Source organism: Trichoderma atroviride, chromosome 4 (assembly GCF_020647795.1).
Source record: "Trichoderma atroviride chromosome 4, complete sequence".
Taxonomy (NCBI): Eukaryota; Fungi; Ascomycota; class Sordariomycetes; order Hypocreales; family Hypocreaceae; genus Trichoderma; species Trichoderma atroviride.
Genome location: NC_089403.1, coordinates 2,572,301 through 2,597,860, shown reverse-complemented (window position 1 = coordinate 2,597,860; position 25,560 = coordinate 2,572,301). Strand labels below are relative to the sequence as shown.

General features: G+C 49.4%; 12 protein-coding genes across 12 annotated transcripts; 4 read left to right on the top strand and 8 right to left on the bottom strand.

The window, feature by feature from the left end:
• Positions 1–4,139: 4,139 nt before the first annotated feature.
• TrAtP1_008186 (uncharacterized protein) lies at positions 4,140–5,142 on the top strand (the record flags this gene model as incomplete). Its single annotated transcript, XM_014086581.2, has 2 exons — positions 4,140–4,604; positions 4,684–5,142. 2 exons carry the CDS (start codon positions 4,140–4,142, stop codon positions 5,140–5,142), a joined length of 924 nt encoding a protein of 307 aa, XP_013942056.1.
• Positions 5,143–5,235: 93 nt separating this feature from the next.
• On the bottom strand, positions 5,236–6,327 carry TrAtP1_008185 (uncharacterized protein; the record flags this gene model as incomplete). The annotated part of the gene is made up of 3 exons (XM_014086580.2): positions 5,236–5,900; positions 5,987–6,153; positions 6,233–6,327. 3 exons carry the CDS (start codon positions 6,325–6,327, stop codon positions 5,236–5,238), a joined length of 927 nt encoding a protein of 308 aa, XP_013942055.2.
• A 623-nt stretch (positions 6,328–6,950) lies between these two features.
• TrAtP1_008184 (uncharacterized protein) lies at positions 6,951–7,369 on the top strand (the record flags this gene model as incomplete). Its single annotated transcript, XM_014086579.2, has 2 exons — positions 6,951–7,035; positions 7,140–7,369. The coding sequence occupies 2 exons, from the start codon at positions 6,951–6,953 to the stop codon at positions 7,367–7,369; spliced, it is 315 nt and encodes a 104-aa protein (XP_013942054.1).
• A 501-nt stretch (positions 7,370–7,870) lies between these two features.
• Positions 7,871–8,086, bottom strand: TrAtP1_008183 (uncharacterized protein; the record flags this gene model as incomplete). The annotated part of the gene is made up of 1 exon (XM_066113815.1): positions 7,871–8,086. The coding sequence occupies one exon, from the start codon at positions 8,084–8,086 to the stop codon at positions 7,871–7,873; it is 216 nt and encodes a 71-aa protein (XP_065969903.1).
• A 112-nt stretch (positions 8,087–8,198) lies between these two features.
• Positions 8,199–10,369, bottom strand: TrAtP1_008182 (uncharacterized protein; the record flags this gene model as incomplete). Its single annotated transcript, XM_014086433.2, has 5 exons — positions 8,199–8,465; positions 8,522–8,698; positions 8,758–9,326; positions 9,406–10,043; positions 10,140–10,369. The coding sequence occupies 5 exons, from the start codon at positions 10,367–10,369 to the stop codon at positions 8,199–8,201; spliced, it is 1,881 nt and encodes a 626-aa protein (XP_013941908.2).
• Positions 10,370–11,133: 764 nt separating this feature from the next.
• On the bottom strand, positions 11,134–14,655 carry TrAtP1_008180 (uncharacterized protein). The gene is made up of 3 exons (XM_014086578.2): positions 13,858–14,655; positions 13,446–13,808; positions 11,134–13,393 (listed from the first exon to the last, which is right to left on the bottom strand). Exons 1-3 carry the CDS (start codon positions 14,503–14,505, stop codon positions 11,762–11,764), a joined length of 2,643 nt encoding a protein of 880 aa, XP_013942053.1. The 5' UTR covers positions 14,506–14,655; the 3' UTR covers positions 11,134–11,761.
• TrAtP1_008181 (uncharacterized protein) lies at positions 11,357–11,655 on the top strand (the record flags this gene model as incomplete). The annotated part of the gene is made up of 3 exons (XM_066113814.1): positions 11,357–11,359; positions 11,443–11,520; positions 11,578–11,655. 3 exons carry the CDS (start codon positions 11,357–11,359, stop codon positions 11,653–11,655), a joined length of 159 nt encoding a protein of 52 aa, XP_065969902.1.
• A 224-nt stretch (positions 14,656–14,879) lies between the features above and the next one.
• On the top strand, positions 14,880–16,149 carry TrAtP1_008179 (uncharacterized protein). Its single transcript, XM_014086577.2, has 2 exons — positions 14,880–15,095; positions 15,373–16,149. The coding sequence occupies exons 1-2, from the start codon at positions 14,932–14,934 to the stop codon at positions 15,902–15,904; spliced, it is 696 nt and encodes a 231-aa protein (XP_013942052.1). The 5' UTR covers positions 14,880–14,931; the 3' UTR covers positions 15,905–16,149.
• A 127-nt stretch (positions 16,150–16,276) lies between these two features.
• TrAtP1_008178 (uncharacterized protein) lies at positions 16,277–16,645 on the bottom strand (the record flags this gene model as incomplete). The annotated part of the gene is made up of 1 exon (XM_066113813.1): positions 16,277–16,645. One exon carries the CDS (start codon positions 16,643–16,645, stop codon positions 16,277–16,279), a length of 369 nt encoding a protein of 122 aa, XP_065969901.1.
• A 67-nt stretch (positions 16,646–16,712) lies between these two features.
• TrAtP1_008177 (uncharacterized protein) lies at positions 16,713–17,605 on the bottom strand (the record flags this gene model as incomplete). Its single annotated transcript, XM_014086576.2, has 2 exons — positions 16,713–17,402; positions 17,489–17,605. The coding sequence occupies 2 exons, from the start codon at positions 17,603–17,605 to the stop codon at positions 16,713–16,715; spliced, it is 807 nt and encodes a 268-aa protein (XP_013942051.2).
• Positions 17,606–17,779: 174 nt separating this feature from the next.
• On the bottom strand, positions 17,780–20,125 carry TrAtP1_008176 (uncharacterized protein). The gene is made up of 6 exons (XM_014086575.2): positions 19,805–20,125; positions 19,654–19,748; positions 19,579–19,600; positions 19,270–19,506; positions 18,208–19,207; positions 17,780–18,144 (listed from the first exon to the last, which is right to left on the bottom strand). The coding sequence occupies exons 1-6, from the start codon at positions 19,844–19,846 to the stop codon at positions 17,900–17,902; spliced, it is 1,641 nt and encodes a 546-aa protein (XP_013942050.1). The 5' UTR covers positions 19,847–20,125; the 3' UTR covers positions 17,780–17,899.
• A 1,956-nt stretch (positions 20,126–22,081) lies between these two features.
• On the bottom strand, positions 22,082–24,433 carry TrAtP1_008175 (uncharacterized protein). The gene has a single exon (XM_014086574.2). The coding sequence runs from the start codon at positions 24,110–24,112 to the stop codon at positions 22,781–22,783; it is 1,332 nt and encodes a 443-aa protein (XP_013942049.2). The 5' UTR covers positions 24,113–24,433; the 3' UTR covers positions 22,082–22,780.
• Between the last annotated feature and the right edge of the window lie 1,127 nt (positions 24,434–25,560).

Sequence of the window (25,560 nt, the reverse complement as noted above, 5' to 3'; positions counted from 1 at the left end):
CTGCCCATTTGCAACACCAACAGATATTTCTCTTCGTTTGTGAAAACCCTGAGGTGTCGTCTTTTTGTATAGACAATTAATGCTTTTTGTGAATCAAGGTTCTGTTTGACCACTTATCCAGTGAACCGGAAGTGTTGCGTCCCGACCTCCTTGTCAAAGATGAAGACGGCAGAATGACGGAAGCTATGGCTATCGTGCCCTTGGCCAAGTTCCCAGAAACACCAACAATCTGGTTAGGGGACGGCAAACAGCCGGAGCAGCAGTAGGCTCAGTAAGCATAGCAGTTTCAGCAACAGGAGCGCCAGCAGGCTCAACGGTTGCAGCACAAGCATAGGGCTAAGGCTGTGGGTTTTGGATATACCAGCGGTATCTGGCTAAGTAGTCAACAAGAGTAAGGTCACCAAGATCGTAGCGGATGTGGTCTCTGAGGCAGGCAAGCTTGCTGGCCGGGTAAAGTGCTAAAAGCATAACATATTTCGGCCAGCAAGGTTAAATCTTGCTTAGGCGGGTGAGGTTATAGTTGCTAGGCTTTGTGATTGCGCAAGTCTGGACGAACTACGAGCCGTCATCGATAAGCCTTGCATATTCTCGCTGCTCATCTAGGGTCATATTCACGGCTTGCTGGCAGTATGCGTGCACGGCGGCGATGCCTGTCTGGTACTAGGGATGGCTGGTAGCGAGGGATTGATCAATGCCATGTTATTGCTCCCCAAGTTCAACAGCAAATCCTTTGTAGAATCGATGGTATCCTTCCATGGTGTCATCTCATTTTTAATGCTGTATTCGGCGGTCTGTTCTTATACCAAACTGCATGCTCCATTGCACAAGGCCAAAGGTTTTCTGGCATAGAGATTGTTCGGAGCTCCATCAACTCCAGTGGCCTCGATAGACCTTGGAACTTTACATCCGCCGTCATATTCTTTCTGTCTCTCATACTTTGCAGAGGGCCTCGGTTGGCTAGGTCGTTTATGTTTATCATCCATGACGGTTGAGGCGCAAAGGTCGAATAGCGTCCTGGGGAACACGAAATTGTTGTTTGTGAGCCATATGCGGATATGTGATCTCGTTTGAGGATCAGATGACGATGACGTCGAAATTAGGAGGTAATAGAGGCAGCTGAGAATATATACTGCTCGCATCGCGGAGAAAGCTGGCAATGTGATCGCGATATTTGTATCGTTGTCGGTGGCGCTGAACGTGGATATGTACTCAAGCGATTATTCGATATTTGTGGATGCCAGTTGCTCCAGCCCACGTTCGTGAACATCGCGCCTCGACATTTATACCCATGTGTCTCCGTAGGGCGGTCTATTTGTCTGTAATGACAAGGACCGGGTGAAGTACTTCTGGCTAGCTTGAAATAACGCCGTGACTGCAACTGGTGTGCCTATCAGGACGTCTTCGAATCGAACAAATTCTTCCATGAACAATGTGGCTAGAGTTTTGTGTTCTAAGTAGCTGATACGGTACGTTCCTGAATCTTCTGTGCTCTATTCCCAGATTTGCCTGCTTATGCCCTAGTAAATGACAGAAATCACAAAAGTCATTCCATCCGAGGACTTTGACGATGAGGCAGCGCGATTTCAAGTAGTCGTGCAACTGGTTCATCGTACGTGATTTCTTGCTTTTGACGATTGCTTCTTTACCGACCAAGATGGTCATAGCCTGTGCACGCGTCGTCATTCCTGGTGAGTATAAATTGGTATGTCGCGTGTTGGTGGTGTATGGTGTTATAAGTAAAGTCTTGAGTGTCTGGGCGTTACCGGAGCGTTCAGTATATACCAGCAACACCAATGTCCTCATGTCGAAAAATACATGTATCATTGATAGTGTCAAAGCCGCAAGAATAGTTCGTTGTCTGTTTTAACAAGGGATCGGCGCTGGTTCATGGGCTAACTTCCCCTCTCTTGAAACTCATTCCATACTGCTGTCACTTGGCGATTGTAACTGATCGTAAAAGATTCTTGCGTTGCATCAAGCTGGATGGCGCTGTCAAGTTTCCGTTTTCCTGATGAACCTCTCTTGAGCTTGTTGCTAGTGTAGCTTTTCATTTCGCCATCAACTAGAAAGAGGGCAGGCCGTAGTTTGTCGAAGTTGTAGATTAAGATGTTGGGAAATGGACCATAGACGAGATAGTCGATGCGTGCGCGTCTCCCTTTGCGTAGCAAACAGATTAAATACTTGCTCAAAGGAAACTTGACGCAAGGATCCATTGTTACATCTGCCAACTTTATTGGACGGACTCGTCCCCATTAGTGCGAGGGATGTTATGACTGTCTTCCCCAGGCCGCATTCGTCTATCATGATGGCGTATCTGAGAAATCCATATTGATAAATTGTCTCTTTCATTCTGTATGGCAAAAGGGATTAATCTCAACTGCTGGAGATTGGCCATACGGGTGGTGGCGTATGTGGTCGGTTTACCAATGAGAAAGTCGGCACATATAACCCAAAGTTAGCTGGTCAATGGCGTAGAAGGGCGGCTTGCATAGAGTGGCAGCGGGCATAAGGGCCGCCATTCGTGCTCTGCCATTTTTTTGCGCTTTGTGTATGAATTGAATCATCATATGAAGCTAGTCATGGCCTTTGTGGCAACTTTGACATCCGGCTATAATGCCATTGCCTCCATTGACAATATCCTTGTGATGCTTTGAGCTGTTTCTGTTGCTGGTAGCCAATGATGATGAGGACCTCGTCAAGCGGAGTGGCAGAACGGTGGTATTTTCTGCTTTACCTTGACATGGCTTACTCCATCCATATCTTGGGCCAAGTTTCTGTAAATCATATAGGTATATCGAATAAAAAAGGTTCCATCCATAACATCTCGGAATAACGCCCCACCATCTATGACGGATACTCTCTTGTAGTCCAAAACGGCGAAGTATGTCTTTCACCTAGCTTAGTCTGTCCTTCAGATACACCTTATCGGCGCGTGTTGTTCCTGGCAGATTCGTAGATTGTTGCTTAGGAAGAGGAGTGACAGTGAAACCCTGGATCATGTCAAGATATGACAGTATAATTTTGCGGTGCTTCCGCCAGTGAAACTGTACAACGCCAAGCCCATTTTTCTCAATGGCTTGGGGCCCATTCTTCCATTGTCCATCCACCAGTGCAATTGGTCGATGATTTTATTTGTTGTATCGGAGCAATGTTGTTGAAGGAATGACGCGTCAAATCCGGAAGTAGATCAAGATATGCCCAGTCTGTGTGGGCATGTCGTAAAGATCAACAAGGTCTCAATGTGCGCACCTTCCGGGCCTGTATGATAAAGGGGCGTATGTTGATATCTTCCATTTGCACTACATCAATGTCAGATGAGAACACAATTATTACATGTATATTCTGAGTATGTACTTACCAGCTTGGAAGCGTATTCTTCCGGCGGTGTTTCGTGCTAACCCATGGCTTCTTTAATAACAGAAGACTCTATAAGATGTCGGTTTGTCTGGGTCTTGGGGATATTGAAAGGTCCAAGATGAATTGAGTCCATCTATGCAAGTTGATCGGCCTTTTATAGTAAGCTGGCCTTCGGGTGTGCGCGTCTCGCATATGCATGCCGCCGCTTCACTCAGATGACTTTAGGGTCTTCACCCTACATGATACAGAGGCCCATTTCCAGTGGATTGAATATGTAAAATGTATAGAGAGATGAGAGTAAAAGGAGTCATTGGGAAATTACGACGGTGCTTGTTTACGTCAAGCCAGTGACGGCGTTTTGGCTTGCTTCTATGCACTTATACGGCGCACTCACAGCAAATAGACGTAGATAGGTACCTAGATAGATATTTGATGGGTGGATATAAACAACACAAGACACAGTAATAAAACACATATAATTCTTATCTCATCAGCAAAGTAATTAATTGGCCCATGATAATATGTAGAACTTTATGAAGACGTTTCGGCAACTGATCAATTCGCGATACTGGCTGTTCCGCTTATTCTGCCCATGGACATCCACCACCAATTGGCATTAGCCCTTGAAGCCACTATAAACCCAGCACCCCAAGCCTTATTTAGCGCCACTAGCCAGGTCCCTGCGAGGCTATGTTGTCACCTCCTTCAGGCCTTCAGCCTCATCTCACCTCTCTTGCTCTCTCACACTCTCTCCGGCATCACCACCAGCTTCAACCCTCACCATGTCCACCATTGCCTCTTCCCGCAATCCTCCCGCCCCGCTGCGCCGCACCCCCTCCGGCACTCCCACGTCGTCCGCCCGTCCCTCGTCCGACATCTCCCGGTCCACCGTGACGTCTCCCGTCCTCGGCGCATCTCAGCCTCCCACCGGCGCCAAACGCTCCAGCAACCGAGCTGCCCTCCGCGAATACTACAACCTCCGTGCAGCTGCGGCTTCTGGCTCTTCTCCTTCAACTCCGCGCATCATCGAGGCCTCTGATTCGGAAGTGCCTGCAAGCGAGATCGACGCGCCAGATTTCAACTTGGACGAATACCTCCAGAGGGTCGTTGCAGAGAGCAGCTTGCAGGATCTGTTGAAGCTCTATACGAGGGTGCTGGGTGAAGTTAGGGCGTTGGACGCAGAGAAGAAGGCTCTTGTATATGACAACTACAGCAAACTCATCACTGCAACGGAGACGATTCGAAAGGTGAGCATTGTTATTTGATACGATGCGGATGAGGTTAAGATTATAACAGCTAACCAATTCACCTTCCTTCGATATCTAGATGCGAGCTAATATGGATCCCCTGAACCCTATGGCTACAACACTCGATCCAGCCATTGCACACATCTACAGCCAGGCTTCAGCCATACAAGAATCGATGCGAAAATCGGTGCCTTCCCCGGATTCAGAAGAGGGCAGGGCTCGGGAAGCACAACAGCAACGTCACCGAACAAGACAGCTAGCCATTGAAGTACTTGCAACTCCAGGGCGGCTACAAGCACTAGTCAAGGAAGGCAAGTTTGACGAGGCAAGAAGACAGTGGGAGATGCCACGGAAATTGCTAGAGGCTTGGAAAGAGAAGGGAGTGGGCGGAGACGACGTACAGGCATGCATTGACGAAGGCGATGCAGCCATTGCTTTGACGCGAACGAGGTCACCAGCACCAGAAGCAAGAGCGCCAAATGACGGGCGGCGATATGGCCCATTACACTCTAATATGCCACCTGCCATGAAGCAATGATTGCCAGGTGTTGTTTAATCTATGCGGCGAGCCCAGTCTATCTGACGTCGTATATCAAAACCCCCCACGCCACAGCTACCAGAGAGAGATGTCTCAGTCCTCTTCGAAAGTGCTCACATCCAATATCTTAAACGGATCCGAGTCGAACTCGCTCAATAGTACCTCTGCCTCTGGCTCAACTTGTTTCAGAAGCGATTCCAAGCTTGGTTTCAACACTTCTCGGAGGTAGCCTCTCTCTGAATTGCTGTGGAATACCTGGATCAGGGTTCTGCCTTGTTGAATGGCCCTGAGAGCAGAGTGATGACTCGTTTCGCCCATGACGAGCAAATCTACGTCTGCTGACTTGAGGACGTCATATCCGCTTCCAGCACAAACACCAAAACTACGAACCGTAGTAGACTTGATGTCGGAACCAACGGGAGAAGCAACCATAATGTGCTTCAGCCCTCCTAGCTTGAGAGCCAGTCTCTTGATGATCTCTGCTAGAGACACGCCGCCATTCTCAAATCGCCCTATGCTACCATATCCGGCCGGAGAATGGGTTTCAGGAGCCGTGGCGCAGGGAATAGCAACGGAACGAGTGCTCTTGTGAGGGCCCGAAACAATATCGGCGAGCCATGTGTTGAGGCCCTTTGGTGCGGCATCCACGGCAGTATGTGGGCAGTAAACTGCAATGCCAGCTTTGACGAGCTGTAATAGGGTGGCTTGTTGCGGGTCGTTGTTTGTAATAGACTTGAGACCAGAAAAGATGAAGGGATCTGGATTTGTGAAGAGCGCATTAGCATGAGCGATGGATATATATCGAATAAATTGAGAAGACACAAGAATCAAAGAACAAGCATACGGTAGCTGACAATAACGCTGACACCTTGGCCAATGGCATCAACCGCGACCTGAAAAGTGAGATCGTTTGTCACCATAGCCGTCGGCTGGCGCTTCTTTGTGTCATCGGAATTGTCAATCAGCAGTCCGACATTGTCCCACTTTCGATCGGCAAGCTCCTCGGGGTATCTGTAGCATCAATTGTCAGAAGAGCCCTTCTCGATAACTAGCCAAGCGACAGCGATGATGATTGCTTCTGTCAACGTACAGCGTCCTCATGGCATTTACAACCTGCTGCGTAAACTTGGACGGCTCGGCCTGCCATGCGCCCCACGCGCCAACGCCATCGGAGTAATCAGTCATGGTATTATTATCGAGTTTCTTTCTCGTGGTGGAAATGATTCGTCGCGATAGAGGGCGGGTCGACGAGAGGATGACACTGGAATGTTGCTGAGAGGTTACGATTCGGAGACAAGTAAGTTGCGAGGATGCTAAGCGGAGAGGCGCTGTTCGTAGTGCTGGCGATGGGCTATTGCGGAAGAGTCTCGCCAAGACCATGGCAAGTCTTGAAATGATGATTGAAGGAAAAAGAAAAGAGAAGAGAAGAGATACGAAGATTAGTTGATGGTTGTAAATGTCCAGACAAGCCCAGGCGATTGGTCGAGATCAGCCCCTCCACCTCAACTGCAAGCTCAGCTAAGCTTGTTTTTCCCCCCACCACAGAACCGGAAAACCTCAGCAAATCAGAGCTCTAGTAATGATTTCATACCGTTACAAATCCGCCGAAATACTGTATCGAGACACTGTCATTTTTTACACCACCCCCCCACGATCTATTATCTAATCAATCAGATCGTAGTCTCTGAATTGACGTTCCGATTGTCGCAAAAGCTACCTTGCTGCCTACTAACCCAAAAAGCTGCTGCGTCTGCGTCTTTGCCTTTCCTCACATACTTCTCGCATAACCACACACATATATATATACCATGGCCTCAATAACAGAAGCCTCCCTCCGCGAGGCCATCACCCAGCGCCTCGGCGCAATCCACGTCGAAGTCACCGACATGTCAGGTAAGTCGCATTACCAAGCATTGTTTTGCGCTTGCGCAGCCATGACAAATCTTGAAAGGAAGCCCGCCAAATAGGTAGCTAACCTAATCACTGTCAACTACCAGGTGGCTGCGGCCAAGCCTTCACCTCCCTCATCGTCTCCCCCCAGTTCAAGGACCTCAAGTCCCTCAAGCGGCACCGCCTCGTCAACACCGCCCTCAAGGACGAAATCGCCGCCATCCACGCCTGGACGGCCAAATGCCAGACGCCCGACGAGTGGGACAAGGAGAGGGATACTGCGGCGCCGTCGCTGGATGGCACGGTGGGAGGACATGTTGAGGGGACGAACCAGTGAAGAAAAAACAGCAGGCAGATATGCTTTCGGTACGGAAATAAAAGAATATGTGATGCAAAATCACTGGCTGGACTGAGAACAAGGTGGAATGGACAAGATGGGCGCGATGAGTGTATATACCCAAGAAAAGAGGCGCCCCAGAGGAGAAAAACACCAGATCACGGCAGCAACATCAGTGCTTCAAGGCTTGGATATCTCTTGCATAATACAGCACAAGACACAATGCAGCTCTACCAACTCAAAGGGCACGGCATCCCGACAGCATGGCATGGAGAGTGGTAGCTCGAAAAGATATCTTTATAGCTTATATATATATATCAAGAGTCAAATCATCAAATATGCTTCACTAATTAACTACTATATTCCCAGCAGCCCAAAGACCTCGCCCCATTCTTTGCGCTGCTTCAACGTCTCCCATGATAACCCATTCCCTTTTTCTCTTCTCTGCCTTTTGTCCAGTTCCTGCTCGTACATATAACAAAAAAGAGCATTGTAGGCATTCTACAACAGACCCAAAAGGTCATCGCTATCCTTCTTGGGCTGCGCGCCACCATGCGCATTGTGTAGCTGCATGGCCGCTGGCAGTGGCTCGCTGGTAGTCGCACCTCCAAAGTTAAGCCCTTCGAACCCGTTCATCAAGTCGTTCATGCCACCTGCGGGAGCAGCAGCCGGTGCTGAACTACCACCTGCAGGAGGGGCATCAAACATGCTCATCATATCAGCCATACCGCTCGTGGCTGGGCTCTGCACCCGGTCGGGCGTTCCTGTTGCGCTGTTCTGCTCGTGAGAAGCCGGGGCCGCGCCGTCAAAGTCGATATCGAGCAGATTTTCAATGTTGTTCTGCGAGACGGAACCGGATCCGTTGGCGGCAACAGAGGCGGCGATGGGGTTCTCTGCGGCGTTCTGGCGCTGTTCCTGGATAGCAGCCCTCTGGATTTCGTCTGCGCCGAAACGACCCTTGCCAACAAAGGCTTCGGGGGGGCTTGTGGTATACTGATGCAAGAGTCGAGAGCTCTGACAGAAGTTGCTCTAACAACGTTGTTGGTAGGCTCGTCATTGTTGTGGAAATGGTTGGTCTTGTTGACAACACAATGTTCTTGGGGAGTATCAGCAAGATGCACACTCTCAACGGATAGATACAGATCCTCTTACCTTGGCAACTTCCAGGTCTCCTGACAGTAATCGCCAGTAGACATATGCTCTGTCACGGATATCGGGATTATCGTTGTTGGTCGTTGCCTCTTGCAGTACCTTCTGGACAAGACTCTGCGCTCCACTAGGCTTCTTCAAAAACAGCTTCACAACGGCTGTCAAGATCTGAAGTTGGGTCTGCAAGTCGTGTATTAGCCCTGGAATTTTCAAGCAGAAATCTTCATCGAAATCCATACCTGTGTAAATTCCTCTGAAAATGTGTCAACAAAGCCATCGAGAATCTCCTCAGCGTTGCTAATCTTCTCCGCGTATTCACCCACAATCCAGATGAGTGATCCACGAGCATCGGCTTCATCCAGCTCGTCAATGTAATTGCAAAGCGAAGGGATCACGCCCTCGTAGCCAGGGTATTTTCGCAGAATGTCCTTGATGACCACAACAACCTCTTGCACCACGTAGTTGGCTTTGGTGGCGAGAAGGTCCTCCAGCGCCTGAACGCACTTGGCACTCGCATCCTCGATCTTGATGGCCACCTGGCCGATGGCCTTGATGGCTCGGCGCACAAAGTCCATGTCCACTTCCAGAGCGTATTCCTTCAGCTCTGCAAGGAGCTGTTCGTAGTTCTTCTCATTTGCTATTCTGACCATGATTTCCAGCTTCTGCATTTTCACATAAGGCGGGTCGTTGTATTTGCAGAAGAAGACTCTCAGCTCCTTGCTCAGAATGTCTGGCTTGGCTTGAAGAAGAAGGTCGATATTCCTGAGGGCAACGTACTGGACCTCTGGCTGGGATGCAACCAATGTGACTATTTCACGTCTTAGTGTTAGCAATAATTGTACCTGCCAGGAGCCAGAAAGCCACAGCTATGATACCAAAAAACATACCAAGAGGGGGTGCCATTTTTTTAAGATACGACCGCACAAGCTCAGAGTTGATTGCCTTCATGTGAATAAAGACAACCTTGACAGCAGCCAAGACCACACTAGGGTTGACGTGCTGGAATTGCGGGATGACCCTCTCGCAAATGTGCTCCGATTCCTTGACGTCGGCCGCGACATAGTCTGCTAGCACGGTCAAAATGGTGATCCTACCCCATTCGGTGCACTCGTTCATAGCCATCAGTAGTTTCTTGAGGATCGGAGGCGTGACCAGCAGTGCTCTCGTTTCGGGCGCCGTCTCGCTGATCTCGGCCAATGCCTGGACCGAGTTTGCGACCACCATCGGGTTTGGATCGCCAATCATCTCTTGAAGTGAATCGATGAATCCATTCTCAATGCACAGGGCTGGGTTCAGGTCGAAAAGCTTAGCCACGCAAATGGCCGCAGTCTTGCGCACGTATGGCGACTCATCCCTTAGCGTTTTCCTCAGCGGCTCTTCCATGTAGTCCACCATCTTGTCCACCCTGATACATCCCATTGTGCGGATGGCGAGCGCTCGTACGAGAGGGTTCGGGTCTTCTGAATCTTGGACAAACGTGTTGACGGCGAGAATGCAAAGGTCCGGGTGCGTTTTGGCATAGTTCCTGAATCATGCATCAGTAAAGTTCCAGCAGCGTCACTAAATGCCATGAAGATGCTCCGCCAGCAGCATCACAGGATCGTATATGCAGAGAACATACATGAGATACAGATAGACCAGCTTCTTTTGATCAAGGTCGCCAGTCGCAATGTTCTTCAAGACGTCGGGGAACAGGGCAGAGACGTCCTTGCCCAGCGTCATGGCCATGATGGTCTTCTGGATCGACTCCTTTCGCTCGTACGCATACTGCGAGACCAGACCCGCCCGCAGCTCAAACGTCTCTCCCTTCCGAGGCGCGGCAAAAGCGCCCCGGATGCGATTCACCGCCATCGTCGAGGAGCTTTAGGTGGTTGGAGGGGCACGAGGATTGTCTTGGATCCGGCGTCGAGATGCCACGTCCAGAGAGGGGAGCGTCCACGGGAGATACCGAGGCGGGAGCTGCTCTGGAGGGATAAAAGGGCTATTGGTACTCCGGCTACGTCTGCCAGAGGAACCTCGAGTCGTGGCGCTCCGTATCGTGGCCGCTTCGCCTAAGAAGTTGTCGTTTCGAGGGGGTTGCGAGTTGCAAGCTTATGGATTGGGACATATGGACGCTAATATTAGGACCTACCGCTGCCGCTGGAGTCTTTAGTGACCACAGCGCTGTATGCCAGTCAAAACTCCACTAAAAGGCGGCTCCGGGCGCTACATCAGCACCAGCCAAAGGGCCAGATTGACGGGCAGTGCTGAGTCATCCACGGGGCTTCTCAGGGGACACGGGCTGGTAACATGCAACGTGTATACGAAGTGCGTTCTCCTGGACAATTATCTCGATGCCTAAAGTTCGATATTCCTACATATGGCAAAGCGTATCATGATATAGATGCCTAGCAGATATTCACTTGTTAGAGATGTAATTGTGCTGCCTATCGCCAATAGACTGCAATTGCAGTATCAAGCTTAGAGCCAAGCCTAGAGCCAAGTCTCAGATCATGCAAGAAACAAAGCAAGCCATGATCCACAGGCACCTGCATCGCCCAAACTGGGAGTTTCATGGGCCTGGCTTTAGCTGCATTTAGTCATCCATTATCATCATGCAGTCTCATAGCCGTAGCCGTAGCTCATGAAACTTCTATTGCCTGCGTAGAATCTCCTATTCATAATTCACCTTCAATACACTGAACAGTAAGAAGTCGCCCAGCGCACGGGCCTCTTCCTCACACACACCCAAGCCAGCAACAAACGCCATAAAGTCTATTCCTTAGTTCTCCCTCTCTGATCCTTCTTGTGTAACCATCCCAAGCCGAGACCCTCTTCTTCTCTTCTCGTTCTGCCAACATGGTAATACTTCTACTATAATTACTCTCATCAGCTATGAATCGTCAAGTATCTGTCTGCTAAGAAACGAATTTTTCATGTCGCAGGCAAGCTTCCCCAATCTCAGGAGGCTATTCATCGAGGCCCGAACGGAGGATGAGGAGAGGAACATCTCAAGAACAGCGGTATGTGTTACATCGGGAGGGATTTGTTAAACGCTCGTTTCTAATGCCAGCTGCTAGTTTTATCATACAGTCTTGTTCATGGGGTCTGTGGCGGTCTTTAGTCTGATTGCGCAGAGGCTGAATGCTGGGAAATGAGTTGAGCCTGGTACTGTTATAGCTTATAGCCAATGATTAACGATAATCTTCTCTGTTACACCAATTTCGTCAAGTGCTCTCAAAATTGATGATCATATGTTCTAAATTAGTCATCCAAATCGCCATCCTGAGCATCGTCCACTTCCGCTCCATCAGCCTTCGATGTCGATGTTTCTGCCTTTGCTTCCTGCTTCCTCCACAAGTTGGCCAGAAACTCATTTGTGCTAGCTTCGTCAATGCTCTTATCCTCTCTCTTCTTCAAAAATCGCGGAAATCGTAAGCTGAGGCCTCGCTCATCGCTCACAAGCCCGATAGCTGCGGTGTAAACCGGGCTAAGCGTAATGTCCGCAAATGCCATTTCCCAAACCTCTTGTGGCTCAAACCACACATCTGGACTCGGCCCGTAATACTCTATAAAACTCGGCTTCTGTAGCTTAGTATTCTTCGGCTCGCCGCTTTCTTCTCCATTGTCATAAAACTCCTTGTTCGCCTTATAAAAGGTGTCTGTGAAGCCTGATATGCATTTGCACACCACTTCCAGTGTCCCGCTTTCTTCATTACGAACAGCCATCAAAATAGGGGACCACCATTTCGCTTTTCTGCCCTGTCCATGCCATCCAGCAACAGGAATCATGTCCAATGTGTCAAAGTTGGAATTATAATCTTTCTTGACTTTGAGCCAAGAGTCTAGTCGTTTGTCAGGCTCATACGTTGCTAGGAGCGGCTTTCGTCGAGTGTTTATCGATTTTTCCTCGGCATCGCCTTTCGCAGAAGTTTTCGATTTCCCTTTACCTTTTGTTTTGCTCTTCGGTAATGATAGCTTTTCTGTATCTTCCACTCTTTGTTCGGGTACAGGTTCCCCTTCGACGTAAGGCAGATCAGGCAAATTATCCAATATTTTTACCATGATGCCCTCGCACTTGTTTTCCAATGCCGACTTGAAGAATTCAAGTACAGTTTCCGAATCTCCAGAAGTAGCGTCCAGACTTTTGACCCACGTAAAATGGTGCGGCACTTCAATAAAGAGGGACCGAAGAAGTTCTCGTCTTTCTCGAAATGGCCGATCCAGCAGAGATTGCCCGTTGAGATACATGAGGTCAAACGCGAAAAGACATACGTCAATCTTGATATCTCCAATCGCAACATCCTTTCGCGCACGATTGGTCAACGTCTGGAAATTTTTCAGCTCTCCAGTCTCTCGATCAACCGCAACAACTTCTCCTTCCATGATGAAGCTGCCAATTCCTTCTCCCCTAATCTTAGGCACAAGCTCTACAAGATCAGGATACTTTTCTGTCATAAGCTCCAAGTGTCGAGAAAATATCGATACTTTGCCTTTTTCATCGCAGTGGACCTGTGCGCGCTGCCCGTCATATTTGAACTCGCAGGCAAAATCTCTTCCCTGTAGCTTTGTGAGCATCTCGGAGAGGTCCCTCGTTATGCTTCCCAGCATGGGGCGCAGAGGCACATGAAGCTTCAAGCCGCAACGCAGAAGCAATTCTTCACAGACTCCAACCTCGAGGAGTGCCGGGATTAGATCGTTGTAATTGGGATGTCGTGCATAGCTTGCCTTGACAATTTCTGCTGCTTTATTCCAGACTTCCGCTAATTCTTCCTTCTTCAGTTTGCTTAGCTCTGAAATATCCCTGGTGCTGTATTCAGAGCCTGGAGCTTGAGATAGCAAGAATGCTCGAGATAATGCAATTAGCATGGTGGTTTTAACAGCACCAATGCGAAGCTACATACCATTAGTGTGTGCGTTCAAAGTAGTTGGGGCGTAGGACACCAACATATTGAGAGACAGTTCTAACAATGAACCGGCTTTCTTCGCCTCCTCGTGCATCTTGCAACAGTCGATCCACAATTCGCTGTTTCGTCTCGCCGCTTCCATGACCATGAGTAGTGGCAATCTTGACTAGCGATTGGTAAACACCCTTTATAGTTAAAGGTTTCGGCTTTCTCAGAGTAAAGCTTTGCTTCTTCTTTGCTTCAAAGGCAACATCGCCGGGGTCTCCGTATTTATCGTAAATAGCTTTAAGAGACCGATTATCCAGGCCACAAACTTGGCGAAGCGCCTTGGAGATGGCTGACCCTCCTATACCAAGTTCCATAGAGATGTACGGAGGCGATATAGAGTTTGTAGCAAGCCAGACCTAGAGAGTTATGAGATTTACGTTTACAATTTTTGATACGGGTACTTACGGCGGGCAAGAGGCTAGAAGGATCGCTCTCGATTAAGATACGTAGGCAATTTACAAGGGTATCAACGATTTTGATACGGCTTGTTGTTCCGCTGACAAGCACGAAACACCTGCTCAGGAGAGCATAGGACGCATTTCCTCCTTCTGCCGCCCAGTATTCCTGCAGCTCCTTTATATATTTTGACGGGTCAAATATGAGCGGCGATTCATCCAGGGGAATAGATTCCGTTATCAAGTCATCAGCCATTCCAGTCGACTGCAAAGCCAGAGTCTTCTTTGTATCTTGTTTCTTAGGCGTCGTCTCAGCTGTGGATTCCACCGGCCGACTCGTAGAAGCAGGCGTAGAGTCACTGTCTGCTGTCTCCGCTATGGCTTCCGTGCCCTCAGTTTTCGGCGTTGAATTCTGGCTTCCTCGAATAGCAGGAACTTCATTTGCTATTTCTTGGTCCCATTCCGCTTGTAACTTCCGTGCCAACTCCTCATCTGTAAGCAACGCAGATGCACTGTTTGAGGCGCCATCTTCCCCAGCTGATGTGGTCAAGGATCCAGACTGCTTTTGCTTAGAAAAGAAGTATTCCAGCCCCTTTGGCTGAGGTGCCGGTTGCTTTGCACCGCTGTTGAGCTTCCTCTTCTTCGATGGACTAGACATGCTGTCTTGATGTAGTTGTAGCTCGGAACGACTGGAGAAGCCCCTCAACCCCCCAGACTATAGTTCATTGACATGGATAAATATTGAAGAAAAATCTTCCAAGTCATGACAGACATTAAAACGCGTGATTCATGCAAAGTTGCTTACACATACTAACCAAGACATGGGATTCACGCGGAGCTCTCATCATCCATGACGCCGTCCAACACGACGGCACGTGATCGTGAAGGTGAATTCCGCCCGCGGTGCGGAAGATCAGGAGCCCCGTCATTTCGTCGCCGCTAAGCCCCTTGAGGCAACTTCGTGCCGCACAAAGCCAGCTGCCCACGATATCGAAATCTTTCCCTTTTGGCCCCACCATCTCGAACTTGAACATTCTCCCCTCATTCGACTTTGGGAATAGCATCCGCTACAACAGCAGCCAAGATGAACGGCGAAGACCCCTCAGACCGCCCCGACTACATCACAACGGTGATCAACGGCCTCGAGCGATACAACCCCGAGGCCGTCGGCACCCTCGAAACCTACCTCCAGGAGCAATGTGACCAGAAGACCTGCGACTGCAATGCGAACCGGACGCTGTTGAAGCTGTGAGTTGCCTAATTGCGAGCGCCTGACCTTTCCTGGAAGGCTTCTTGCATTTTTCTTCGATATCTGCTCGTTATATGATGACCGTTTTTGTAAACGTTTCCTATTACCTGAGGCTGGACCTAAACAACCCAGCCACTTGAAGTCAACTTTAGTGGTGTCTGAAAATCAAAACAAAGCACAAATCACTTATCGCTATAAGCATTGCACGCTCGTTTATTACTCTTCAACTCATTTATGAAACTGCAATGCTAATTCAAACCGCGCAAAAAACCACAGCTACCAGCTCAACCCTGACCGCATGAAGGACGAGATCGTCACCAACATCCTCGTCAAGGCCATGACCCAGTTCCCCTCGTCCCAGTTCACCCTCGCCCTCCACCTCATCAACCCCTCCGCCGCCTCCACCGGCGAACTCCACGAGGCCCTCACCAAGCTCCGAACCCTCAACTCCCAGCTCCAGGGCGCCCAGTACGCCGACTTCTGGGCCGACCTCGACGGCGACGACCTGTGCGCCGACCTCATCGCCGACGTCTCCGGCTTCGAGGACCTTGTCCGCGAGCGAATCGCCACCCTCGTCTCACAGGCCTTTCGCGAAATCAAGCTGTCTCACATGGTCTCATGGCTGGGCTTTAACGAGGACAAGACACGGAAATTCATCACCGAGGTTGCTGGCTGGACTATCGAGGAGGACAACGTCAAGATTCCTTCCAACCCCGACAACGAGGCCAAGAAGTCTGAGATCCGCGAGGACGTCAACGTTGATCAGTTCGCCAGAGTGATTCGACGATCCTGGGAGGAGACTGTATAAATTATCCGTGTAATCGTGGAAAGAGGCGTTGATTAACTAGTATTTTTGCTTATACAGGGGGAAGGAAGAGAAGGCAATGGATATGTCGACGGAACCAATGATGCGTAATATGACATTGGCATGATGGCATGGCATGGTGCGGAGATCTTAAAAAAATTCGTCAGGCGTTTAATAGGACAAAAACTGTTTATTAAAAAGCGATACAAGATCAGCCATGAAATAGAACAGGCTATCTTTTGGGCATCACGTTCATTCGCACTCTTCTTGTTTTTTTGATATCATGAACTCGTCGAGGTTTTCTAAACTACCCTCTTAAAACTTTTTATCTATGTATCCATGCAAAAAGAACAAAAGAAGATTAGAACATGAGCATTATTTGTTCTTCGACAGCTCCTCCCACTGAACACCCGCCCATTCCTCCAAATAGCCCGCTTCCTCAACAGCAGTATGTCTCAGCGAGCAGTCCCTCTCGCACACACCGACGATAATCGTCCCCCACTCCATGCCATCCAAGCTCAAGTCATCTTCCTCCAGCTCGGTAATAGCATTTGGCGTCAATTGCACCTCAAATGTCCTTCTACCACCACAGTTGGGGCATCCCGGCATGGTCCGCTTGGTCAAGAGATCGCCAATGGCGTCCGTCTTAGAATACAGCAGCGGCGCGCCGCCAAACTCGTAACGGATGCACTGCTCGGGATTCTGGGCCATCCGGTCGGCGAATTTCTGAAACGTGGCGTCCATGGCTGATTCGAACGCCTCGCGATCAAGGGCAGAAGGCTCTGGGGCGTCGGCATCAGCCATGCTCACGTTAGCCGGTGTCTTCATGGGGGGTTTCGTCGAGGGTTTCGTAGTCTGCGTCGGAGAGGAAGAGGGTCGGGTAAGGGGTAGGTTGCGAAGCCTTTTCAGGCCATGGCTCGGCGGGAGGTGGCGGCCCCGAAGGGGGGGTGTTGTTGTTTATTGCCAGAGTCTCAGCAAAGGTCTTGGAGAGGTTGTTGTCTGAAGCAGGAGCAGGAGCGGCAGCAGGCTTCTCTGCTGGTGTAGCGGCTGGTTTGGCTGGCTGGCTTGAAAACGGATTGGACGAAGAAGAAGAGTTAAAAGGATTGCTTGCTGAAGAACCAAAAGGATTTGCGCCACTGGAAAATGGATTTCCACCAGCAGCTCCCAGAGGCTTCGCTCCAAAGAGCGACTCCCCCAGGCCCGGCCCATCCTTCTTCTTCTCCTCTGGCTCAGTCTTCTTTTCTAGCACCTTTTCTTCAACTTGTGGTATCGTCGTCCCGGCAGCGTCCTTCCAAACTCTCACTCCCCTCAGGGCGCGAATGCTGCCCGCCTTGCGCCGACATGTCGCTCTACGGCATGCGAAAACGTATAACCGCCGCTCGTGGGAGGGGAATTTCTCGGGGAGTTCGCCGTTTAGCTGCAGCAGCAAGGCCATCATATCTTTGCAGACCTTGCATCTTGCCAGCGCAGCTGAAGGGGCTTTGTCTGCGTCGAGCCAGTCCTGGAACATCCATACTGTTAGCATGTCATCTAGCACAGCTTTGCAGCTATCAAGGCGACGGAAGAAAAAGAAGAAACGAGACCTACCGGAGTGCCTCCCAGCTTGCTTATAGTATCCTCCTCAGCTTCTTTAGAAGTATATCCGAGGAGGACATTTGTTTCTGTAAATTCTCCCTCAGAGGAGTCGGAAGCGTAATCTGCCATTGTCGCAGTTCTGTAGACTTCTGGTTGTATTGCAGTTCAATGATGGTGGGGTCAAGATTTTTTTTAGGTGAAGATAAAAATCATTGCGGGGCTTATCAAGCCGACACCATTGAATCTCCCAGCCAGCTCTCGCCCTTGGATAATAGTAATGTAACAAAGACTTTGCAACTTGAGTCGTCAAGACATATCTCAGCTATATTAAAATCCAGTATTACTTAAGAATGGCAGTGCCTAGATATTTTTGACCTGTTCCGGGATGATTTTTATCTACCATAAATCTAAACAATAAAGTCTCTACATGTGATCATCGGGGCCATCCATTCCAGGACCTGGTCCCTTGGCTCTGCCCATCTGTCGGGCCTTCAACAATTCGTCGCAAAGCAACAGATTGGACGCAATACCTGAGCTTGAAGCAATGCAGTTTCTCAGAACTCTGAATGAGTCAAAGACACCTTCCAGCTCGGGATCCATGGGCTCGCCAGTCTCCAAGTTCAACCCAACGACCTGGCCATCTGCGTACTCGTCTTGTAGTGCGGCAACTGTAATTATATTATTAGCATCGTGCTTTCATTCGGAAGAATCTAGGGCTTGCAAAAACTCACGAGCATCCTGAACATCGTGTCCAGCATTGGCAGCCAAAGTCTTGGGGATGATGAGAAGAGCGTCGGCAAAGGCCTCGACACCCCACTTAGCCTTGCCCTTGACTGACTTGGCAAAGGCATCGCTCTTGAGGTGGGCGGCACAGGCAACCTGGAAAGCACCAGCGCCGGGAACAACGCTCTTGTCAACAATCATGTTGTAGACACTTCTCAGGCCATCTCGGACAGCATCCGTGACTTGAGCAATAGTATGCTGGTTGGGTCCCTTGATCAAAAGAGTGACCGACTTGGGATCCTTGACCTCCTCGACGAAAGTGTACTTCTCCTCGCCCAGCGTCTGCTCATAAACGAGACCAGCCCAGCCGAGGACGTCTGGTGTTAGGTCCTCGACGCTGTTCTGAGCAACACCGCCGCAGATAAGCTGAAGTCTCTCCATGTTCCTTCTCTTTGCTCGTCGCAGAGCCAGAATACCGTTCTTGGCCAGGACGTCTAGGGAAAGGGGGTCGATACCCTTCTGGTTGATAATAACAAAGCTCTTCTTTCCGTCATCACCACAGACCTGCTTCTTCAGCTCAACAATCTTCTTGAGCTTGGCATCGATGAATCGACGCTCACTCTCAACAAGCTTGTCACGCTGCTCAGCGCTCGAGTAGAAGAAACCAGAGTTGATCTCAGTCTTCTCATACTCCAGGCTGACGTTCATCGTTAAGATGTGGCAGTTTTCCAGTCGCTTGGGCATGTCGGGATGTCTGGCACCGTGGTCCAGCGCCAATCCTCGGATGAGCTGGGTGTCAGACGCAGTGCGGTGCTGCATCTTCATAATCTCCACCATGTGCAGGTCGGGCTTGGCAGGGGCCTGGTAGATGGCCAGCACGGCATCGACAATATCGGGAGTAAGCTTCGTGGCCAATGTTGAGTTGAGCTTTGTCGCAAGGGATGTTCGGGCAACATTGAGCAGCAGTTCGCGGTCCACCTCCTTGGGCAGCTTGAAGGAATCCAGGAACTAGCAGTATGTCAGACGAAGGGTTCTTGCAAATTGACAATCACAACCGTCTCTTTATCTACCTTCAAAGCCTCAACCTTGGCAATCTCAAAGCCATCGGTGATGATGCGCGGGTGGAGTCCTTCGGAAATGTGTCGGTCTGCCTGCTTCAGCAGCTCTCCCACCAGCAGCACTACGGAAGTTGTGCCATCTCCGCAAATATCGTCCTGCGCAGTCGCCGCTCGAGCAATCATGACAGCAGTCGGGTTTTGGATTTGCATTTCTCTCAGGAGGACGTTTCCATCCTTGGTGAGCTTGATCTGTTCGGGGGGCATCGATTGTTAGGAATAGGGGCTTTGTCATTGAGGGGTAGGAGTTGGGCTTCGCGTTACCTGGCCGGCACCATCGACAAGCCTACACTGCAGTCAGCACTGATCAGACGTCCATAACGAAGCCGTTTGCCTTACATCTTTATCGTGCCTCGGGGTCCGAGGTTTGACTTGAGCACATCCTGCAGGCCCTCACCAGCACTGATGTTGACCTTGAGAGCTTCACCCCTCCTCTGCAAACCAGTTAGCCTCCAGCAGCACACGCATAGCAGACAGACGAGAGACGCACTCGGGACTCGGCCTTGGGGTTGAGAAGTTGCGCCGCAGACATTTCGAACGCTGTAAATTCGCCGGTCGATTAGAAATCTCGTGGGCTGCGGGTTGGTGGCAGTATCGTGGTTTCGACAAGCTTCCCTCTGCCTGGCAGCGACCCGCATTGAGGTGTGGTGGGCTGGGTACTTTTTTTCTGCCTTGTCGGGCAAAGGCGGTGTGGAGGGGAGTGGCAGTTCAGTATTAGCAAGCCAATCAATCCAATCAGTCAATCCACCGTGGACATCCACTCCTGGCTATAAGTGCCTGGATGATGAATAGGAGGTATCCAGGATGAAGAGGATCCAGTCGGTGTAAAATAGATATTATTAATCGAGGTAGAAAATTAACTGTTTTATTGCCCCAGAAGCTCTGCAAGACTTGATTTTCATTACATTTCTTCCCCGCTAAAAATGGCACATTGTTTGCAGCGTCATCCCACTAAAAGATGGTTGAGCGCTCGTTGTAGAACTAGAAAAAGGTTCTGCTTTCTTTCTTACGTCTTCTTTTAAAAAAAAATAAGAGAGAAAAAAAATATTAAAGGCATATCTCCATAGCTTTGAAAAGAAAATATGGAATAACAGCCAGTCGGAGAAAATAGAAAAAATAAGTATGAAATGCGCGAGACTGCCAGAATGGAGACGTCACGATACCTACGTGAATATAAAACACCGAGTTTAGAACCACGAAGAAACTGTTAATTCACAAAAGACGTAAGATGAAAATAGGTATTACTGTATATTTATGCAACAAATCTCCCACTACCATGTATATGCGTCTTCTTTTTCCACACTCTGGCTGATGCTTCTTACAATGCCCGTACTGCCACTCTGAGGAACTATACTTTTTCTTCGTCCTCCCTTTATGTCTTCACTTCACATCATCCATGCGTTTTGCTTCTCTATAGGTAGCCAACAAATCTCTTCACAAAAGCACTAAGATATCTGCGATATCTGCCAGTTGAAGAAAACTTGCAAGTCTTTGCTTCCTTTACTCACCAACTGAAAGCCAAAAAAAAAAAAAAAAACTTGATTAGCCATACCACTCATCTCAATCTTTCTCACTTACTGAAATCAATATTCAGAAGATTATCGGGTGTCGAGAATCATAGTAAGATTTTGTGGGCATATCGCAGCGAGCAATATGGGCCACTGAGATCTCATTTAGGGTATGCTAGAAAAGAGGACACTTTGGTGTATCTCAATTCACAAACCGCATTTAATTATTGGCCAATGACTGGCACAGGAATAAGATATTTAAGCGAATATGCTAGCTTTGTGTTACTCAATACTATAGCATTGGTGAAGGGATCGCTTTGTGAAAGATTAACAGGGCATTTTCTCCCACAGCCCTCTTTTATCCTGTCTGCATACTCATATATAAAGAATTTGTAATATAAAAGGGTACTTTCAAATGACTTACTACTTGCAGTCATAAGAAGGAAAAAACCTCACCCTTCATCACTATTTAAGAGAAGAGTTTCCCGCCACATTTGTATACGCAGCTCCAGGGTAAAAGCTGGGATGAGTCGTTGACCAATATGTAAAATTTCCCATCCAGAAAATAATCGCAAAATTCCTTATTCATATAAGAAATGCACATAATCTCGAGTCGTACTACTTATTAATAGCATGATGCTACTATGACCCTGAGAGATGTCCTCTGAAAATTTTATAGTTGGAGTGTTTATTATAGCATCCGACAGTACCTGAGGTATCAAGATTGCTACGCCACAAGCCTCTGCCTATCAGAGACAATGAACGTTGAAGACAGACTGAATGCAAAATTCATGGGATGGTCAAATGAAATGAACAAAAGATGCTCAAGACATTTGTTTGAGTGAAACTGTGGGAAAAGAGATGTATTTAGAAGCGGGGAGGCTAAGGTATCTATCATTTTCTTAACATCTGGTACACCCTGCTCACGTCTTATCAACTAGATGTTGTGTAACTCTCGGCATGCCATTGATAGTAATCTTGTTGCCCCAAAAAAGGCAAAAAAAATATGAACTACTACATGTGCTGTGACGTGAGAGTCCACTTATATTCTCTCCGAAGCAGCCATTGTATCAGCTTGACTGGGCGTAAAAGAATAATTAAAATATTCACGTACAAAATAAAAATTAGCATGGATTCATGAATGGCAGGCTCGAACAACAGGCAATAACCCTATTCATAAGTTGGAACAGCAAGGATAAAGAGTCAATCATTAGCACAGAGACATCACGAGGCACGGATCAGCAAACGAGGCGGTAATAGTCCAGTAGAATCCAAGCTCTCATTTGCACTCGAATATGTCCACACAATATCTTCTTCCCAACTCCGTAAACAAAGGAAAGAAGAAAAACAAAAACATCGAACAATAAACGGACCGGTGCCGGATTCCCGTTACGAAAGCTTCAATCGTTTCCAAACATATCAACGCGTTGTAAACATCACTCCGTATCCAAACACTTCACTCACACCACCCCCCCTATCACAGAGACAAATGAAAAAGACAAATGAAAAAGAAAAAAAAAATCCCTTTTTATCCCAAATCCGTTCCTTCCCCGTATTGTACAATTGAATTGACACCAAATTTCCAACGTGGCGGGTTGTGGGGTAACACAACGATATAAAACCAAGGAGATTGAAGGAAAAAAAAAGTAGAAGCCCTGTGTAATTCAGGGTAGAATGAAACATTATCCCGATCACTATACCCGGGTTCCGAAATTAATGCGCCAAAAGTAAAAGTAGGCTCGACAAGTATAAGACAGGCTCAGAATAAATCATGGCGTAATTAAGTTGTTGAACGCTTCAAGTATTTCCGTTAAAAGTAGTAGCCGTTTTCGTTGATCATGCTCACGGCTACACCGTTGAACTCGTCGAATTTGGGCATCATTATTAGGCTCGGGTCCCGGTCCAGTGGTATGAAGCTGTCGTCGTTTGTGAATTGGCGAAGCAAGTCTTCCTCTTGTTCATTCATACTCAGAGGCATAGATCCCCCCCATCGATGTCATATTCATCATCATTCCGGGGGCAGAGTAGCTAACGACGTCATCAGTCGTCGCCGTTGTCGTAACGGGGTCCAAGTCGAAGAAATGCGTTGATGGGGGCGACGATGATGACTGGGAGAGGCCCGGCGGTGTGTTGTATTGGCTTGATGTGCTCTTGCCGGGAGAAGAAGGATGTGAGGCTCTCTCCATAATTGCTTCCGGGGACACGTATGAGTGTACGCTGGCTTCTGAAGGGGATGTGACAATGCTGCTGGCTGCTGGATTGGGCATGCTAGGCATGGGTGCTGATGAGAGCGGGCGCATTGGCTCCGCGTCGGCCTCGATGGCCATATCCAACACCTCGCTGAGCACGTCAAGTTCGTAGTTGGGGGAATTGGCGACAGAAACGTCCGAGTAAAATGAGGAGATGGAGCTAATGGACATGTTGTTCTTTCTTCTGGTCTTTGAAGATTTTTCCAAGCGCGCATCCATCTCCAGGCGATTCTTCTTGGGGCGTCCGCGCTTCACGTTCTTCCGCACAATTCCGTCAAAGGCGCCGACACACATGCCCCGTTGGCGGTGTCTGGTGAGAGCATCGTGGCGCGCAAATCTGTTGCCGCAGTCGCAAGGGTAAGGCTTGATGCCGGTGTGAATCTTGGCGTGTCTCTTGAGATCGTGCTGGCGAACAAAGCACTTGAGGCAGGCTGGGCACTGATATTGGCGGTCGTTGAGATGGGTCTGGATGTGGGACTTTATGTTTTCTTTGCGCCCAAACTGCTTTCCACAGTCTTCGAACAAACAGGTCCACTTGCCATCTGTCGTCTCTGGTCCTTGGATGAACTGAGCAATCTCTTCGCCAGTGACACCCGTGTCGGTTCGCGTCTCTTCGATATTGATATCGGCGATGCTGGCCGCGCTGGCAATGCTTGCTGCGGATTCGGTTCGACGATGCCGGTGAGGGCGGCTGATGGCCGAATTCAGGCCGCTGAACTTGTGATCGAGTTGAGGCTGCGACGACTGAGCAGCATATCCGCCCTCGGCTATCGGTCTCATCTGCGGTCTGTCTAGCTTTGTCATGGGGGGGAGCATCCATTCATCAGTAGCAACATTGTCAGCACGCCTCGTTAGCTTTGCGGAATCATACTCGTCCATTTTGTCCAAGGTCATGTTCATGTTCATATAGTGCGACGTCTGCATGGGTACAGCAGCGTTCGATGGCTCCATGTCTTTGCCTGGAGAGGCGCCTGGGCTTGCTGCACCGGTCACTGCAGCTGAGAGGCTCGGCTCGGCTTGCGGTTGCATTTCATCAAACATAAGATCGAAAACAAGATGTTCTAATGAGAAACAATGAGGTGGTGGAGGACGAATGGATTCCAGATCCAAGTTCAAGCGCCAGCTGAGGTGCAGTAAATGGTCCCTTGGAAGCTCAAGTAGGAAGCCAGCGCGGTCGCCACGGCAACGGCCAGCGCAGACGTCTCCACCACTGGTCCGCGCCTATCGCACTGACGCCGCAGTTTAAAACAGGCCGGCGGCATGTGCTGAGACAAGTCCAGGAACAAAGAGGACTTGTGGCGATGCAATGTTGATTTAGAGCCCGGAGCGATCCGCAATTGGGCGTTGCCGGATGAGTTGTCGGTCTGCAGCCAGGCGGAGCCGAGCATATCATATCCATGCACAGAGCTATGTAATGTAGCTCGGTCTATGAACGCGATACACTATTATTGTTGTTTATGGAGCCCTAATACTGCTAATACAGAGCCCGTATAGAGCGTGGTGCTGGGGGCATAGCTGTAGACCCCAGCATGCCAGCAATTGCATGTATGACGGCTGATACTACAATCATTCATGCCCTGATTTCCATGTCTCACGGTGACGACGACATCTCAGATTTCCAACTGCATGCGTCTACCCGCCCTTCCCTTGGGCGCACAAGCTCTCGAGACGATGTTTGAGCGCTGAGACGCCCTTGACGGGGTTTATTGTTTCTGGCCCTCCACGCCCAGAGGAGGGCTGACGTGCACCATGGCAACGCGGATTGGCCCGTTGGGTAATATGAGTCGCTACTAAGCGCTACTGCTGTGAAGAGTAATATTTGTCGACGTCAACAAACCAGCCGAGCGCGGAAATTACTGGCCTGCCAATCTCGCTCGGCGTCTGATAGTCGCTAATAATAAATCACGGGCAATCTTAAAGGAGGGTCGACGTCTCAATAGGGCGAGTAAACATTGTCGTTGCGACCGCCACTAAGACGGCGTAGCGGCTATCCTAGCTCTCGATGTGGGCAGCCAGCTTCATTAGGCGCCGCTCGATGCATCCATCAGTATCACCGTGACGGCACACCATCCGGGCAGGACGGGCGCCGGTGGCTGGCTGGAACACGCCACTCGAGCCACTGCCGGCCTGTGGTTGATGGGCTGGACTAACTACTGCACATGCGAGATGATCATGATTGATGAGACGATGCACTCCGGCCTGCTAGCAGCAGCAGCAGTAAGCCGGTAGCTGCTTGAGAGCCAGCCGTTCCCCGCTTGCCCAAGCTGGAGCCAAACCAGGGCGTGGGATTGAGCTAGCACTGCATAGATTGCTCGGTAGGATGGAGAAATGCCACTGCAACTGCTGCTAGAGCATTGATGCCTCCCATGTTGCTGCATGTCGGGCTGCAGGCCGCACGCACGTACATGAGAAAAATGGAGTTCTGGTACTGCTAGCCGGAGCAGCGCTCGCCGTGCTATTGCCAATCCGCGCGACTCGCATCCTGGTAG